The sequence below is a fragment of the Sebastes umbrosus genome, chromosome 2, assembly GCF_015220745.1.
Source record: "Sebastes umbrosus isolate fSebUmb1 chromosome 2, fSebUmb1.pri, whole genome shotgun sequence".
NCBI classification, from domain to species: Eukaryota; Metazoa; Chordata; class Actinopteri; order Perciformes; family Sebastidae; genus Sebastes; species Sebastes umbrosus.
In genome coordinates this window covers 18,062,335-18,082,378 of record NC_051270.1, presented here as the reverse complement: position 1 = coordinate 18,082,378, position 20,044 = coordinate 18,062,335, and the positions used below count along the sequence as shown (strand labels likewise).

Here is a 20,044-nt window from a genome sequence, read left to right as displayed (position 1 = left end):
ATGAGTTGTGCCAGGTTTGCAAATGTAATCCATTGCATGAAAAGACTTTTGAGTGAGATTATTTCTGCAGTGTGGTTTCTACACATGGGTCACACATACAATAATGATCACTGTGTAGGTAAAAAGATCAACAATTTCCAATGTACTTGTGGGTGTTTTAATATACTTGATTTGGCTTAATATTCTTTAATTTGGTTCCGAGTACACTTGACCCCAAAGTCCAGTTCGTTTGAGTAGTGTGAATGCTTTGTACCGTACTCAGGCACGGTTCGTACTCGAGTCCACTTGAAAAGGTGGTCTCCAGTACAGTTCATGTGTACTCGGGTAAGGTTTGCATCAGGTGTGAAAGCCAACCGTACCGAAACACGGAAGTGAACTGCTATTTAACGGAAGTAAAATTACCAGTCAGGGAGTAGTTGTGAAAGGGCAGGCTTTTTTCAACGCCGCCGGTCTCCAAAATCTATATATGCGTGCAGCATGCACCATAAAGCAGGAAGGCAGGCGAGAGGGTGATGTTTGTTATTTTATTTAGCGAATTTAATGGTCTGCCTCCGAAGAACGAGAGCCGCTCAGCCGCTCAGCTGCTCAGCGGGCAGAGAGAGAGAGAGACAGCAGGGAGAAACAGGGTGTAGAGCCGGCATATTTTACACATCTAACTCTGTAAAATAAGGGTTACTTCGACCAAACCAGAGTTGGTGATATTTGGAAAGACTAATGACACCGGTTTTGGTGAGTTTTATTTTGTTTCTGTCAAGTTTGAATGAAGTGTTTTATGATGCTCTGTTTCTAGAACAGCTGATCACAACATAAACAAATACATGTGGATGATGACGTAAGTGTACTCAGGTACGGAACAACTTTACTAATGTGAAAGCTGAGCGGTGGGGGAGTGGAGAGGGGGGGGCAATTGTAATCGGGCACGGTACGAATCAATCGTACCCAATATGAAAACGCCCTTAGAGCAGTTGAGTCTGGAATAAAGTGAACTTACTGGAAGGTTGAGCCCATCCTCTTGCCATTTTCTGGAACTCCAGGATCTGGACAAACATCCCCGGCAAGGCCGCTTTGACTCACTGAAAAATAGGGGAAAAAAATATGGTAAGCAGTGTCAGTCTTTTTTGAGGTTATGAATGTGCATTTGATGAGGAATATTTTTACACTTTACACTTTAGAGACATCATATTATGCTGACAGGTAAATCATTAAACTTGTTCTCATACCACTTTTTACAGTAAGATGAAAGTGAGAGGGGATACAAAAATCATCCTTGTTATTGTGACCACAAGCATCTGAGTATTTTTCAATATTATGTGAAGACAGTCAAGTGTTTAAGCGCAACTAGGATAACTCCAACTGTGAGAAATATCCCAGACTGTCGGTGAGAATTCACAAAATGAGGCATGCAGTCAGCCTTTGAATTTTAAAATAGATCTATTCTCAGTTGACTCAGGAACATGTTTGAAAAATACACAGGCCTCAATATGAAAACAGGGCTTTTTCCTTTTGTGTTTATTTTTCTACCAGGTAGATAATAATAATAATAATAATAATAATAATAATAATAATAATAATAATAATAAAATATTTTTAAAAGTTTTTCACCAAAGAGCAGCAAGTCTCATATCATGATCAGTAATTTATCTGTTTAACACAAAATAAGAAAGTCTCAACCGTCTCCTCCTAACTGGTCCAAAAGGAAGGAGAAATTTAGTTTGGATAAAATACATGTAACAAAATAAGTGTAGTTCATCAAGATTGTCATTTTTTTCTACCAACAAAAATGTATGCAATCAAAATAATCAGAAAAATGCTATAATCAACACACAAACACAGTCCACACGTGCAGATTTTACACAGTAGTTGAAAAAAAAATAAGAGATGTAAAGTAATACGGACAGTTTAGAAAATAAGCTGAATAACATACAGTCAGTGAGCAAAAAACACACTCAATGATGCCTGAGATATCACAGTGTCCTCACAGCAACATAATTGGACAGTCTGCAGGACAGATAATAATGCACTATACTAATTTCTAACAGTCTCTTCTGCACTATATTCACTTTTCAACTATTCAACTTTTAATAGTCGTGTATCACAGCTGTTACTCTGCACTATATTCAGTTTTAACAGTTTTCTTCATCTCCTTGTATTTTTTATATCTGATATATTTGTTTGTACTTTGTACTACTAACTTTTTTACTAACATGTTTTGCACTATGGAACTGTGATGCTGGAAACTTGAATTTCCCTCAGGATCAATAAAGTTACTATCTATCTATCTATCGATCTATCTTTCTAAGTGGAGAGCAACCAAATGACCATTGAACTATATTATACAACTGAAGGGCAACCGAATTTATAATTAAATTAAAGATAAATTATATAAGCTATATGATAAATGTTATGAATTCCTACGTAAATTCAAGAGCAAAACGGTTAAGACTTAAGTTAAAGAAAATAGCTTCTATTCACCATATATATATAAATATTAAAAAACAAATATATATAAATATATATATATAAATATGTATATATACATATATATATAAATATATATATATTAAAATATATTAAAATATTAAAATATAAAATGTAAAAATATAACTTTTTGCACGTTTTTCACAAAGCATGTAAGGCTATTAACGTAAATATTTTAGCATTAGCTACTGTTAACTGCAAAGCTAGCATGTCAAGAGCAGTCAAACTAACCCTGCAGGGTTAAGTCAAGTAACGTTACAGTCGCCTAGCAACGTTACCTATTAGCTAACGTTACAGTAGGCCTACTACTGTAAGCTACTACTACTGTTTAAGACAAACAGTAAATCAATAAGAGGAGAAAACTCGTTTTCCTCTTCACAAAATGAATCGACTTACATTCGTTTCTTTAGCCTATATTTCAGTCATTCTTCATATTGTTGTTTTTTCCCCCACAAAGACCAAACGTTACTCCCAGCCGCCATAGAGCCTCATGTCTACAGGTATCTGTTAGTGATGTGTCTGTCCCGAACGAGCCGGTTCAAAGAGCCGGCTCTTGTAAGTTAACGATGGAGCCGGCTCTTTGTTTTTTCTTTTTCTTTAATTAATCAAGGCAGAATGATAGGACAATTTTCTCTGCGCCACCAGCACTCAATGCACTGACTGTGACTGAATGTTGTGTTAATGACGTCCGTGCGACCAGTCAGGTGATGACAGACAAGGATCATACCATCAAGCAGGGAGGGGCGGGGGGTGTAGCGCGCTGGCGGTCTACAGGTACAGAGCAGGAGGGAGAGAAGGAGCGAAAGAGAGAGAGGAGTGCGGTGCGCGAATAGCAGACAAGATGAGTGACAGTCAGAAACAAAGCAGCATGTAAAAGTATGGTATTTTGGAAATTATAAGGTTTAGTATAATTATATTGAATAATGTAAGTGATATATGTGCACAGATACTAATCATAGGTCAAAACAGCGCTAAATTTGGCTGACTTATAAAAGGCAGAAGTGGTAAAATGAAGAGCCGTTTGGGAGCTGAAAGAGCCGGTTCTTCTTGGTGAGCTGAGCCAAATGATCTGGATCACTAAAAAGAGCCGGAATTCCCATCACTAGTATCTGTCAGTTGACCACTGGAGGTCAATGCCTAACCCCATAGAATAAAATAAGATCTCGTGAGAGTTTCGCGACTTCTGGGTTACCCTCTAGACACGACCATTCTCTATAGCAGAGGTGCTCCACCTTTTGTAACTTGAGGCCCACGTCTGATTGTTAAAATAATTTCGAGGACCACTTTCCCAAATAAATGACAAACTGGGCTATAAATATGTGTGATGCCACTGTCAGGTGTAATGACCCACATAAATATTCAGCTTGCCCTCAGCAATCACTGCCTGCCATTATGACTCCAAACTATTCAGGGTCATATTGACTCACCACACGCTTTGGAGCTTTTACTGGTGCAGGGTTGTTCTCCAACATCGCTTTTCGTTTAAAAAAAACACTCCATTTTGTGTCACTGCATCCGAGACATATATGTCTGTAAAGGGGAGAATCGTGGGTACCCGTAGCATTATATATCACCTAGATTGTTTTTAAAAAGTATATTGATGTAGATATTGTGACTGCATCTATACAGTTACTTTATATAAATTGCCTTTTTAGAGCAGCATTGTGAAAGTAGATGTGGAAAATTATGAAGCACCCATTAGACTCATTATTGTGCCTGCTTTATTCAGCTCACTCAATGACAAATATTGTGCAGAAACCCTCACAGGTACTGCATTTAGCATACAAATATGCTCAAATCATAAAAAGGCAAACTGCAGCCCAACAGGCAACAACAGCTGTCAGTGTGTCAGTGTGCTGACTTGACTATGACTTGCCCTAAACTGCATGTGATTATCATAAAGTGGGCATGTCTGTAAAGGGGAGACTCGTGGGTACCCATAGAACCAATTTTCATTTACATATCTTGAGGTCAGAGGTCAAGGGACCCCTTTTAAAATGGCCATGCCAGTTTTTCCTCGACAAAATTTAGCGTAATTTGAAGTGTTATTTAGCCTCCTTCCCAAAAAGCTAGAATGGCATGGTTGGGACTAATGGATTCCTTAGGATTTTTAATTTCATATCATTCCAGTATTCTCCCTCTAGCTTTAAAACCTGCCTGCTACAACGTCTGAAAAACAGGAGAGCGGCCGTTGGATTTTGAAGAGGTTAATCTAATTTACTCATGCACTGTGGCCTACTTGTAGGCTACATTAATTTTCAGGATTATGTACTTTTCTTTCTTTTCTTTTAAGCATTTCCATTTTCTGTTTCTTTATAGGCTACTTAAACAGAATTTTTTTTTACTTTTCTAGTTCACTTTATTAATTTTGACAGCTATACTCACTAGTTACTTAAATAAATACAGGACAAGCTTATAAATATTACATTTTACATAGAAAATAGCTAACCCGCAACATTTAAATACTGCTTGAAGGTTAATACATCAGTAATAATAACCCACAGATATAATATATACAAATACAATCAAGAGCCATTCTGCTTCCAAAATGCTAAGATTTTTTAATATACTTTAACACCATAATATTTCACATACTTTTACTTTTAATTAAAATATTGAATGCAGGACCTTCACTTTAAACTGGGTGTTTTTACATTGTGGTATTTCCACTTTTACTTCAGTAAAGGTTTTGAATACTTCTTCCACCCCTGAAAAAGTCCAAATATTTTTCAACAAGAACACTGTATTATTTGTAGTATGTAATAATAATGAATAAATCCCAAAGTAGCCCAGGAAATAAGAAATAATCCCACAACATTATTCATATTCAACATTAATTATTATTAGAGGTAGAGGTGCGTGTGTGTACGGCGGAACTGTCCCGGGCACTGAAATGGGGGAGATGGAGACAGACAGACATGACAGCCTGCTGCGCTGCACCAAGCCCGAAGCTTCAAATGCCTTCGAATATTTCTCACGGTAGCTTTGAAGCCCAAAAGATGGTATTCGGGACAGCCTTAGACCTCACGGTTCTCCAGTACGTGTGGAAACTTGCTCTAGCATCAATTGTTTGAAGAATTATGCCTCCCTTCCTATTTTCATGCTTCTATAATAATGTTTACGTGTGCATAGTCATAAAGTTTGACTTTTCAAAATGTTGAAAATTAAAATCACACGTGCAGTGATTCGATGAAGAGAACTGTCCTCAGTTCTCACATTTCAGCATCTAATCTTCTCCTGTTTTTCTCATCTATCTGCATGATCTGTTCTGATCCTAAAAAAAAGCACAAACACAAAACACATGGCAATTTTTGTCCAGCTCATATTTGGGATCTTTCATTGGTTTTAGACATCGCTGTGGCTGGGAGCATCTGCTGCATGCCTAAAACGTAATGTAAATGTAAATGAGACCAGACAACATGACAGAAACCAGTTTAGACCAGCTCTGTCTTAATGGAACTCTGTGGATGAATAATGGTGGTTAGCAAAAAAAACAAAAAATAAAGGGAAAAGGATGAGAGAATAAATAAAATGGAAATGAGGAGAATGCTGAAAAGGGACTACAATAGCACAAAGGAAAAAAGAGAATATCCTGGAGAAATCTGACCTCTTTGCATCTCTTTTTCTTTCAGTCCATCTTTTCTTGTATCTCTGTCTTCCTGTCTTCCTCATCTGCATCTGCTCCCACTCACTCCTTCTTCTACTTTTGTGTTCTCAGCTAGCTCACCCCGCTTTTTCTCTCTTGTACACATTAGCTGCAATTTACAAAGGGGTGCTGAAGTGTGGTGCATCCTAGCATAAAAGATGGATGAATGATTTGCTGTGTTTGTGTGATTTTTTCTCTGTGTGTGCTGAGGGGTTGTGAGCGTATAGACGCTGTGTATGCGTGTTTGCGTGAGATATGATGCAAACAGAACAAGCTGTCTTGTTGCTCTGCTGTGTTTTTGATGTCCTGTCCAAAAAATCACCACACAAACACGCTCTAAAAACACACTTTCTCTCTGTCGCGCTCTCTCATCCCTTTCTCTCTCACTCATGTTCAAATGGCTTTCATTGGCATCAAATACAAAGGTTCATATTGCCGAAACAAATCCAGCTCATGCAAACAACATGAGATTGTTATAGAAAAAAAGAGCTGCCAAATATCTGGCAATACTGCTGGGCTGATGTCAAAAATCCTCAAACTGACTTAATCCCATATTTGCACTTAAAAGACCATTCAACGTTTAAACACAAGCTTATGATACATAATATAATTTCCATATCATCAAAGTGTCTTCAGCAAAGCTTTCATCTCTGAAAGTCAACTTTTTAGGAATTTGGAAAAAGCGAATAATTTTCTCGTTGGTGTCCATGGATGTTTAGCATTTCTGATGTCTGTAATATATACTCCACTTCACGACAGCCGCCCACTCCTATAGACAGTCAGGGTTTAAACTCTCTAAATGATAACTCAGTTCTTCCTGCCATATATCCTCAACTATGCACTATGTACTCACTCCTAAGAGTAAGTAATATCCCTATGAACTGCAATATACTACTGCATGCCATGTCTGAAAAATATGAGTTCTCTGGAATAGAGTGGAGCCCACTAACCATTGAATAAATAGTATTTAACATGGCAACAAGCATAACGTTACTATTTGGCTGCTGCAGTTGTGGACTGTAACTACTTCTGTTCTTTACTTTAGTATTTCATTTCATGCAACTTTATACTTCTACTTCATTGCATTGAAATTGGGGCTGTCAATCAATTAAAATAGTTAATAAAAATGTACCCTACCTTTGTCAAGTATTTAATACTCTTATCAACATGGGAGTGGGCAAATATGCTTGCTTTATGCAAATGTATGCATACATTTATTATTGGAAATCAATACAAAACAACACAAAACAATGACAAATATTGTCCAGAAACCCTCACAGGTACTGCATTTAGCATAAGAAATATGCTCAAATCATAACATGGCAAACTCGAGTCGAACGGGCAACAACAGCTGTCAGTGTGTCAGTGTGCTGACTTGACTATGACCCAAAAATGCATGTGATCATCATAAAGTGGCCATGTCCGTAAAGGGCAGACTTGTGGGTACCCATAGAACCCATTTTCACATATCACATATTCATATAGCTTGAGGTCAGAGGTCAAGGGTCCACTATGAAAATGGCTATGCCAGTTTTTTCTAGCCGAAATTTAGCATTGGAGCATTATTCAGCCTCCTTTGTGACAAGCTAGTATGACATGTTGGTGCTAATGGTTTCCTTAGGATTTCTTCATTCTATCACTAAAACAGAGCCTGTAACAACCTAAAAATCGCATGTTGCATTAATGCGTTATAGAAATGTATGGCGTTAAATTGAATTGGCGTTAACACATTATTATCGCGTTACCTTTGACAGCCCTAATTAAAATGCTATACTTTTTTACTCTACAATATGTATTTGACGACTGGAGTTACTAGTTACTTTGCAGATAAAGTTATTATATACAATATTTAAAGTGCTGATCTGAGTATTTCTTCTACCACTGGGCTAATGACGTCATCATTAGCTGTCAACAAGACAAGAATATCATCATGTATCGTTTTATAAAGTCCGGGGTCTCCTTTAAAATTGCATGGAAAACACTATATCCAGTTGCTCAGAGGGTGTGGTGTTAAATTACTATTTCTGAGTTTTGTCTCTTTTTTTTTAAACCCTTTTTTATTTGTTTACCTGTTGATTTATTCTTCTTTGTATTTCTGTTACTTTATGAAATTGGCTTATTACGTATGACTTGTAAAGGCAAGTGATTTTTTTTTCCCATGAAGATTAAAAAATAAATAAAAGAAACAGCCCACTGACAAGCCAGTAATACTGTACAAAAGTATTTGACATGCCCACAAGCATAAAGCGATTATGTGGCTGCTGCCATCACCATTAGCAGTCAACGCAGCCAGATTAGACGTGACACCGTTGTGTTTTTTCAAGAGTGTATCATCATTAGTTCTGGCCATCATAAATACTGGAAAACTATCCATCCAATTAAAATCCATTTAGTATCTACAAGACATCATCTTAAGTTTAAATGCTAATAATGTGCATTTTGGTTATGAATATGATGATATAAGATGAATATTTTATTTATCACTTTTTTATCCTTCTCAAAAGAGCAGATGGTATCGCATACTGTATTGTCAAATTATGTCTTCTGTTGGTAAGGAAGAATCTATATTACAAACTTAAACTCCCTCAAAAAAGTCTCACAGTAAATGTATGAAAGATGAGAAAATATCATGTCTGCATTGTTTGACAAGTTTGCAGCATACAGCTGTAGCGTTTAGGCGGTGCAAGCAATATTTTTACATTACATTACAGTAAAGGGGAATTGGTTAATTCAGGATTTAAAAAGAAAAAATGTTCTTTAATAGAGTCTTAAAAACAGGGTTAAGCTTATGAAACAATGCCATATCAAATAAGGTTGTGCATACATTAAAGTTTGATGTCTTTTCTGCTGTTAGTTTTGTTTTCATTGTTGTGAGAAACTGGTGTTGACGTTCCCAAGAGAGCGAGTTACAAACCACTGGCTCAGGGAATTGGAGAAAAATGAAAAACCGCTGCGCAACGTAAAGACGGATAAAGACATTTGCATTGAGAATGCAAAGCCGTGTAGCACAAAAGTTTAGCTATTATAACAGCCGACAGATGAACCATTAAAAAGAAGCCGTGGTCAAAGAGTCAAAGACAGAGGGTGCAAAGAGAAAGAGAAAGGCAGGGAGAGCGTGGGAGAGAGAGTGAGTGTGTGTGTGTGTGTGTGTAATCAGCTGACATGTGTTTCAGGTAAGAGCCTTTGAGGTGCTCTTCAGATGCCTGCTGGATGAGGAGAGAAATGTGTGAAGTGCAGTTTGTTGATATGCTCTTCTTGTTGCCTCTTATCCACTCTGCCCTCTCTCTCTCCTCCACCTCCCTGTGCTCACAGGTCAATCAAGCCGACAGCTGAAGTCTGCAGCCATCTTCCCAGCATCGTTTTGTTGAGCTCACATGATTCATCCACATAAATTCACTTGTTGTGATGCTGAGTCGCATGCGACGTGTGATGACACACGGTATAAATTAATGTTCTGATGGTTACAGGCTGAGGTTTTCCCAAATGTATTTAGCTGTGGTGCTTTGGTACCATTCCCACGTTTCAAGTGGTCGCATCGCTTTCATTTGAGGAAGCCGCGGCCCAGCGCCACCTTGCCCGAAAACACTGATTATAAATCACACTCTCACAATGATGATTCATTACAGTTCTAGGTCGTTGTCTAGGGAGTAAAACTCCTTAATCACAATCTTTCAGCTTCTCTATAATTATGACACATCCTCAGCAGTAAGCTAATGTTACCGCTGAGAGAGGGCAAGATGGGCTGCCTTTATATCAACCATTTTACATTTTCTAGTTGCCACTCTTATATTTGTCTTTTAATTGGTGTATCTCTTAGATATATATCTTTGTATCTATCTATCTGTTTGTCTGTCTGTCTATCTATCTATCTATCTATCAATCTGTCTGTCCATCCATCTCTGTCAATCTATCTTCAGCATCACGTAAGATGCTAACCAATAGTCAGCGTGAGAGTTATTCATAAACATACCGTTCTCAAACTGATTTAAATGTATTCTCATGTGTGTCTGTCTATTAGACTGTGCTTTAATATAGGCTAGAGGCTGCTACAGACAGTCTTTTAGATTATGATTCATAAGCACTCCATTCTCTAGACAGGTAAAACTCATTATCATCAGTCTCTGGATCTTTGTAATGATTATATATTGCATAATTCTCTGCCATACAGCTATAATATTACCGCTGGGAGTCATACAGTGTACAGAAGTGTTGTTCAAAGACTGGTTCGGGACCAAAAGTGGACCTTGGCTTTACTTTTTTTTTATGTTTTAATGATCCTGGTTCCCAGCCTGATGGCCTAACTGAACTACATGATTGTGGTAACCTCTCTGAGCCTTTGACCCAATGTGAAAACCCACATTCACTCAGTTTTGGTCCCTGTGATAAAAATGCTATGTTTTAATGAGCATGGGTCCCATGGTGAGAAAGTAAATTTCTCATTTAGGTTCAGGGCTGCAGAAGCTTAAGGGAGCCCTGGACTACACAGTTAATAGTCATTATCATCATTCTTTGGCTCCACATTGTGATAGCAGATAACAGAGCTCCTTCTCTACAGGGCAGCAATAATTTTACAAGTGGGAAAGCTGCTTCTGAGAGTCTTTAAGCACATACAGAACCACTGGTGATCACTGTGATCCACACAGGGTAATGTGCAATGAGAGATCTGGACAACAAGTCATGAGATTAACTGGCTTTTTGCAGCTGAGCTTGCAGAGTTATGCCGGGTACACACTACGTGAGAATCAAGTGGATTTTGGGTGCGATCCAGATATTCCTGTGGTGTGTTAGGTATGTTGAGAGTGTTTTTTACATCCCCCGATCGGCTCGGAAGTCCATCCTGGCCACACCGATTTCAAATCGCAAATATTAAACATGCTGAATATTTACAATCGGATATCCTGTTGTGTGTGGGGAACCCCAAGGACAGCTGTTGACGCATTAACATGGGAAAGGACGATAGCCAATTCAGAACCAAGCTGACTGAAGCGGAAGGAGAAGCCGCGGCTAATGCATGAGCTAATGCAAAACACGAAGCATAAAGTAGTAGTAAGATGGACCTCAGAAATGGAGGACCAACTTGTTCATTTGTGGCAACAACCCAAGTGTTTATTTAACGTGTCTCCATTACTTTATCCATCCATCCTTTGTGAATTTTCAGTACAAATTAGTGCAAAACGTCACGTTTGACCGCGAGAGATTTAGCGAGAGCTCTTTTTTCTTGAGTCGGGATTCTTGTCGTTCACGAATGGAATCTGTTAGTGTGTGGTGTGCTGTTTTGCACAGTTTGTGTTGGTTCAGGGGGCTCAATGAACCCCCTAGAAATGCATCTATATTTTTTATAATAATGTAGAACTAATAATTTATTGTAATGATGAATAATATCGACCTTGTTGTATCTTTATAAGTAAATAAAAATATCACAAATCTATCTTCTTATCTTGTTGGTTTCTTATTCTGTCAGTCTAATAACATCAGACACACCGTTAAATATGCACTTCTGTTACGCCATGTACACAAACCATGTACCTATCAACTGTGCAGTCGAGATCAGACTGGAAACATAACCACTTAAAAGATGGCATCTTCCGACGTTTGTGTTTTTTAAACAGAAAACACAGGTTTTATACTGCGATATTTACTGAAAATGACATGCAGCACAACCAACAGTAGCCTAAGGAAACTTTCAGGCTCCTGGTGATCTCCCTCCAGCCAGCTGTCACCTTATTTATGTGTTTGCAACGAAAAGAGGAGGTATCGTATTAGATAACTCCTCATTTCAACTTCACCAATCAGCAGTTTCTCGTCTGTTGGAATAAGGAATAAATAGAAACAGGGTGTCTGACAAAAGCTCAGCTCAAACACGCACGCTACCCTGCGCTTCGTTGCTCGCGGCCAGTTAGTTCATCCCAATAGCAAACAATGCAATCAAACTGATTTCATCACTGACGCTTGTTCGCATCACATTCTGTTTGGAGGGTGTAATATGTAGACTACAACATCCCAATATATTAGACCTCTCTGCATTGTACACATTACATTCCCTCTAGATTTCTTTTGTGACCTCCAATTATAAAGTTTAAACTGCGCCTATGCTCACTACACACTATAGGAACAAAACTGTTAAAATGATGTCGTAATGTGTGGGATGTCTCACATTTTCAACATCAGTTAAGATTTGAAAAATATTCTAGTGTGGGCCAGCCTTTAGAGTTTGTTTTTCAAGTTAATATTTATCTATGATGCATGCAGAACATCAAATTTCCAAGGCTATACTATAATTTATTCCAATATATTTACACGTCAGCCTGGGAGAAACCTCCATAGACCCCTGTGATAAGAGAGTTGCTTCACAACAAGATGTTTTTGTTAGCTGGCCATTCTCGTAACAAGCAAATGCAATAGCTTTGGACTCAGTAGACTGACTCCAGGCAATGCAACTTTGTATATGAGTGTGTTTGTGTGTATCTGTGTGTGCATGCTTAGTTTGTGTAAGCGAGAGTAACAAAATAAAGTGTGTGTATGTGTGAGATGTGAACTCTTCACTGAGCCCCACATCATTGATAAATATAATAAACTGATTTGCCCCGGGAACTCCTCACATATACGCTCGCACACACTCAAATGCACACACGGCATACCAGTTTTAATCGTAATTGCAGCAACACATGAAGAAGCACACAAGATTTCTTCTTCACGTACACACACACAAAACACACCATACTAATGTTAATTGCAGCAGCACATGCTTGGCTGAGCGTGTAAATCAGCAGAATTATTGATGAGGGGTTTATTATGAAGCTAAACCCTGAGGAATGGATGAGGTATGAGCTTTGGCTTCTGTGACAATTAAAAGCCTCCATCACATGATCTGAATATTGTTTTAGAGGCGTCTGCTAAGAACTATGTCTGCCATTTGTAGAAATATTCCTCAGATTTATAGTTAAATGCATTGTTTTACTGCCTTGTGGTCAACATGTTTATGTTCCTATTAGCTGCAACAGAGGGGAAACGTGACTTATTAAATAACAACTGATGCATTTGAATCCCTGGACAAACAGACGGTTCATCAGGTGGGAAGATATTACAAAGCTGAAACTAAGTAAATACTTAAATGCTTAAACATAGCCACTTACTTTAAATGGCCTAAATTCCAAAATAAACACGTAAAAATGTACACCTACTGTGCATATTAGTTGCCAGCATTAAAACAAACTAATGGTGTAGTAGATATGAATCATCATGAGACGTTCTCTGACAAAGCTTTGCTTTTGTTTTGTTTTTAACTGTGCAGTTTCTAATACAACAACACAACTTCAGACTGGTTTCTTCATATCAAGATATTGGTTTGACATGAGATAAAATCCTCACAGGGCATTTTATCTTACATTTGCTTCTGGTGCTCTGAGGACAATGTCCATCTTGTTCATCACTTCAGAAAAAACGATTATATTGCTGGGCTGTGTATGGTCAGTCTGTGAATATGCGGCTAAATTGTTACACAAATAGTTAGTGGTCATGTCTATAATGTTAAATCCACTAATGCTACGTGTCCACAGCCTCCGTCCTTTCAAACACGCAGGTGAGTGGAACCGCTGACCCGCCCCCCTGAAAACGTAAACAAAGGACTGTTCCCGCCTTTTCATTTTTAAAGAGAAACAACCAATGAGGAAACTCCAACACTCTGCCAACCAATCCTGTAACTTCATCACTTATTCACTCAGTGACAGACTTTTGCGTTTGTAGGGCTGGCCGTCTGCGGTCCAGCCAAAAAATACATGCTACTTGGTTGGCTGCGTGGCTAATGGGAAATCATTTGAATTATTTACAGCACTCAAAGTACAGCCTCAAAAATGCTAATTAATCTCATGATTAGCTTTGACATATAGTCATGCTTTGTATTCAAAACTGTATAATATTATAAGTACAAGAAGTGGCTTTTGCCATGTCACAAAATGTGGGATGAAAGGCATGGCAACACCTACTTAAATCCCACTGAAACGACATGTAGGATATTATAAAGACCTGAGCACATGAAAAGGGGGCAGGAGAGGAGAGTGGGAAATAATGTAGCAAGACAGAAACTAAAAGGGACACTTTGCATTTTTGAACTTATATTCCATATGTTGGCCCTCATTAGTGTCCACTATAGGACTGTATTATTTCTCTACTGGCATTATATGTCTCAAAAGTGGGCTGTCAAAAATGTACCCGCTGATAACGTCACCTGATCAAGACTACACTGAAAAAAGATGCAGTGGGCGCATTTCCAGCTCTGGCCATGAAGACTCTCAACGCAAAACCTCCAGACTCCACTTGAAATTTAGAAAGCTAGAATATAATAAAAAGCTGAAATGGATAATACAAGGACTTTCCCATTGGGAAGCAATACAGTAGCTACAGCCAGCAGAAAGTGAGTCATTATGCTGCATTGAGTTTATTATGGACTGTAGCAGAGTATCACCCTGACACCACAGGAGAGGTTCACTGTGTGTGACAAAGGAAGGCTTGAAAAGTCCTTCAAACCATCATAACAACAAAATAGAGGCTCGTGAGTACGACTTGGTATCAAACATGATGGTTGTAGAGGGGGTGACACGATGACAAGACTACCAACTAGTACAATCCCTCTGTCAGCTTGTTTTAATTACCGAGAAGTAATTGTAAAAATTAGGTTTACTTGCATCATTGCTTGGTTTGTAATGAACTAAATTGTAAGTTTAGTTTAAACAAGTCAAAACTTGACTGTTACTGTAGCATGAAAATACATTTTCTTTGCACATACTGGGTGTAATTTTAACATATATTTGCTTTTATAAATACATTTTGCTCCTGTAAACACACATACCATCTATTTATAGAACTGGTTTCATATCAACCTCCGACCCTTTGAAGGACAGATGAAAAAAAGACGGGGAAAAAATGGAAAAGGAGAGTGTGGTACTAATTCTTGTCTCCTAGAAGGGCAACCCCAGTGAAAAATAGATGAAATCACTGCTCTCGCCACATCAAAGATGGATGCAGGCTGAGTGTCCTTGTGTACATACAGTATGTGTGTGTGGGCGTGCACATGTGTTTATGTGGGCTTTCCAAATGATGTACAGTCACACTATCTGCAAACACACACAGACAGCAGACAGTAGTTTACTTACAGACAGCATTTTTGTGACTGGAGTCTTTACTGGGCATCATCTTCACCCCTCTGGACTTCAACTCTATTGCTTTCTTCACTGCAGAAATAATAGGAAATCAAAGTTATCAATTCAGTTATAAATAATACGTTATTAAAGGTCTTATGGATAACATTTTTATGTAGACAAATATTTTTTTATATAATACATCCATAGAACCTTTAGTAAGGTGCTGAATAAAAGTATTGGCTTGTCCTGAAAAAAAAATAAGTTAAGCTTCTAACCAGGCATTTGAGCTAATAGTATAACAACATTGGTATAACGTGATATCTCTGTGACATCAGTTTTTGTGAAAAAAAACGGATAAATGGTTGCGATTGACGGTAAGTGCCGGGCAACAACTTGTTGTGAAGTAAATGCAATGGAACGGGGGAGGACGAATTGACATCTAGTGGCTGAATGTTATCAATGGCCCTGTTCAGACCTGACATTAACATGCGTCCTGCGTGATCGGATCACAAGTGGACAGCTTTAAGTACGTCTTTTCACACCTGGCATTAGAATGCGTCTTGAGTGACCGATCTCACTTCCCCGCTCTATATGCAAATAAACACGTAGCAAACACATGGCTAATACAGCAGCCATTGTGACTTAATGTTACATGAATGTCAAGAGTAATATCCTACATATTCCTCGAATTTGAGTACATTTTATTAACATAAAATATAAGGTTATTGTACCGGCAGTGCCCAGGGACCTCAATGCCGCCGGCACCACTGCCTTTCCAGGCAACAGTGGGTACAGACCTTCAGAGAGCCAAGGATGAGCGAGAGCAAGAGAGCAGGCGGGTGTCAGCTCCGTGCAATGCACTGGAACAAAAACACTGACAGATCTCAGACAATATGATAATAATGCACTTTGCGTGCCTAGTATGATAGTCTGTAGATATGTAGCCTGTAGATAAGATATATTTTAATAAAGTATACCGACAGAATACAGTAGAGCACAGAGGCCGTTTCCATGCTGCGAGGCAGACAAGCGCTGGTGTCTGCCTGTGTATGCACATGAGGAGCGCAGTGAGACCCTGTAGATCCCAGCGGGACATCAGTTGAGAGGCAGTCCTTAATGTGGCCCAGGACACATTCGCGTACACACTGCTAATGTGGCCATATGTGGCCCAGACCAACTCTGAATGTGGTCTGAGTGATCAGATATCAATGCATCTTGAGTGTGTTCATGCATGTTAATACCAGGTCTGAACAGAGTCAATGTTATCAATAGCACCTTTAAACTTAAATTACTGTACATCGTTTAAGTGCTTATTATTTTCAGCGTTGCCATTCAGTACACTAAGAGCTATGCAATTCAGAAAGGACTTCACACTCCCCCTCCGATAACAAACCTACAACAAATGCAACAGTGGCAGAAAGTGAAAATTAGAACAGGGACAAAGGAGAAGACATTAAAATACAGAGAGAAGAAGGGACAAGAGAGAAGAAAAAGCAGTGGAGCAGCATTAAAATGTATTCTACATCTATTTTATCCTAAGTAGCAGCATTGCAGAGTATAACAGAAAAGTCTATGCTACAACCAAACTACGTTCCACTGAGAAACAGACTTGGGATGAAAGGCACATCTCTCTCTCTCTCTCTGTCTCTCTCTCAGTCTCTGTCTCTGTCTCTCTCTCTCTCTCTCTCTGTCTCTCTCTGTCTCTGTCTCACACACAAACACATATCGCACACAGAAGAGACAGACAGAAAGGAAGTGACAGAAGTACCAACGGCAAGAGCAAGAGACCAGCGACTGAGGAAGAAAGGGACAGCATAAAGTGAATAGAAAAAGAGGTAGAGACAGACAGGAAGTGAGATGCGAGATATACAGTACATGTCTTGGATCACCGTGTTTTGGGTTGGAAGCATCCAATTAAATTTGAGCTGCCACGTGGAAACTATGTGCACCTTAATATACTAATTCATAAGTAATACAACCAGCCAATTAGATGATAGGAAAGGTCCAGTCAGGTGGTTTCAGACTTCTGTCCCCAATAATTCTCAATTCTCAATTACAGTATATAAAAATATACTGCAAGAAAACTACTAGGGTTGCAATGATCTGACTTTTTCAGTCCTGATACCGATAGAAAAATGTGACCAATAAATACATAGATATAGTTTATTCAATTATTTATTATAAAAATAATTAATCGTACACCAGCAACAAATTGGTCAAAACTTAAACAGGAACTCAGATTTCAATATATAATGTATATAGTATATAAACATAAAATTGAATTGAATATATCGTCCCCATTGTCACCGATGTCTGATCCAGCTATTTGAGTCTGTATCGGCCGGATATCCGATCCAGTATCGGTATTGGTGCATCCTTAAAAACTACCATCTATTCCCAATGTTGTGTTTTTATGTGTGGATAAGTTGTAAATATATGTGTGTATACCGTACATATATACATACAAGGGAGGCAGAGAACAGATACATAATAAGACTGAAAGAGTGTGACATACCTTGGTATTGAGCACTGAATCCTTTTCTTCGATGGTTGCTGTCTGAGGTGAAATGTATCCGAAGCCAGTTCTTACTTGAAATCACAGGTGAAGGCAAGGTTGTACCGGTCAGCCTGGGAATAAGCAGACAAGAAATAATTTATAAAAAACACAACAAAAACCAAACAGAAGTAGTAGGCAGAGACGAAAAAAGACACAAAAGAGACCTACTGATATTCACATTTTATAACTGCTGTATCTGGAATGTGTCCACCTTTCTAAATTAGAGATTACTTACTTTGTGCTTCTTGGCATATTTATACTAAACTTTGGAAAATACAGCACAGACAGACAAGGCACATGGGAGAGAGAAGGCATGATGTAACAAAACTCAAGCTGTTATTATTACAGATCCACAGTAGTCACCCTCTCCTGTGAATAAAGGTATGTTGCATATGTTAAATTATGTTATTGTTGTGTTATATGTGTATATTTCTACATTTCTATGGTCCACCTTACTAGTAAATAACATCACGCTGACAGAGAAAGTATGTCCTCTTCCAGAGATGGACATTGTTCGTAATAACCTTTTGTTACAGTATGTGCACTCAGTTCTTGGGTGTGCTCATGAAAGATGAGCTTACATATTTTAATTTGAGGCAGAAAAAAAATCTTTGACAAAAATGCCGTTGTTGGAGGGTGCTTCAAAGGGCTGCCATGTAATTGCAGATTGCAGCATCATAGATGCAGCCCTGCCAACCAATTTTGTCGTGCTGCAACAACGCAGAACATAGAAGTGTGAATAACTCAAGGATCTAAATTAATATCCCAATGTGAAGCAGAACTTTCCAGAGTGTTCAAAGTATGATTTCGATGTCACTTTGCATTGTCCTCCGAAATGCAAAGGCTGGCGGTAATTTGAAGAGATTTTCGCTGAAAGGCAATTTGTTCCACTGGCTTGGAGAATGTGGACGAGGGAATTGAATGAGTGATATCATCCCTTCCCATGATGATCAGCACTGACCAGAAGCAGAGCACTGTGCTTGTACCGGATACAGTATAACTCCCACGTCCAAGTGTGTTTAACTAAAGGAATACTCCACAAATCTTTGCCTGAAAAAATGCCTTTTCCCTGATTGATTGGAGAGCAGCAGAAAGCCATATTGAAGAGAAGAGAAACAGTGAAGTAGAAGAGGTGAATGGAGGTAGTAAAGTAGTAGTAAGTCGGCAGAGTTCACATCTTCAAAAACACTTTCTAAATCATCACCACTGAGACGATGAGTTGGTTGCCGATGGTAAGTCTTACATCAGCTGTAGCTGCTCTCACATTTCGTTACCAACGGCAACCAAGGCGGTGGTACAGAACAATTTTAAAATGTGGGGAAAATGGTGCACTGAGACAAAAAAAGGAAATGATGTAAGAGACTGCCTGGAAGCCAATGTTCTCCCATCCTCCCTAGAGCAACACGACCACTGTAACTGCCCTTTAATAATGCCGCAGGTTAGTATACTGAGTAGATAGAGAGCGTGAGGGAGGAAGAAACATAGATAAGGAAAAGGGCAGAAACAAAACATGAGACGTGGTAAAAAAATATTAAGGGTGCTTGTTAGAGGACCTTATTGAGGGTTTGTTATTGGAGACATAAAGCTCTGTCTCTGTGAATACAGTTGGGAAGGTTATCCAAAAAAAGTCTGAAAAAGACAGCTCAAGAAAATCAGAAAAATTAATGTCAGATGAGACAAAAACACAGCGGATGTGTCTGCCTGAAGCCAATCTATACACATCAAATAGTAGAGCTATCTGTTCTGTGATCTCTCAGTGAGTCTACTAGGGGTCATTATCAGTTAGTGTGATTAAATAGACATGCATGTAGTGTGACATAATCTCATAAGTGAGATATGAGTGTAAAAACCAGGGGGGAAATTATGGGAATTTTTAAGGGCAATATACTTTAAAAGTGCATACAAGTCACACCTAAATAAAAAGGTGGACAGTGAATATAGTGCACTATACACTATATTCAAGGAAAACAACAATGTTCTGCACCTGACCCTGACTTATGACCTCCATGTGTTGGTGCGTAAACAAAATTGACGTGCGTCCCTTCACAATTAAGTATTATATTATTGAGCTTTTTAGTCTAGTGAGACTATCTTTTTTTTTTTCAAGTTTCAGTACACTGGGGGCGCCCTGGTAGCTCAACTGGTAAAGCAGGCACCCCATGTACAAAGGCTGCAGCGGCCTGGGCTACTAATCTGACCTGCGGCCCTTTGCTGCATGTCATTCCC

At 38.7% G+C, this 20,044-nt stretch overlaps 1 protein-coding gene across 3 annotated transcripts in view; it reads right to left on the bottom strand.

Moving 5' to 3' along the window:
• The window catches only part of LOC119478662 (CUB and sushi domain-containing protein 1-like), a 460,060-nt gene that overhangs the window by 181,639 nt on the left and 258,377 nt on the right, over positions 1 to 20,044 (bottom strand). For 2 of the 3 annotated variants that reach the window (XM_037753555.1, XM_037753563.1), the window contains exons 6-8: positions 17,777 to 17,889; positions 15,274 to 15,351; positions 992 to 1,073 (exon numbers count right to left, since the gene is read on the bottom strand). In XM_037753555.1, the coding sequence (XP_037609483.1) occupies positions 992 to 1,073; positions 15,274 to 15,351; positions 17,777 to 17,889 (273 nt within the window). Of the gene's footprint in view, positions 1 to 991; positions 1,074 to 2,874; positions 2,999 to 15,273; positions 15,352 to 17,776; positions 17,890 to 20,044 lie in introns of those variants that run through there. The other variant, XM_037753571.1, reaches the window with a different exon arrangement.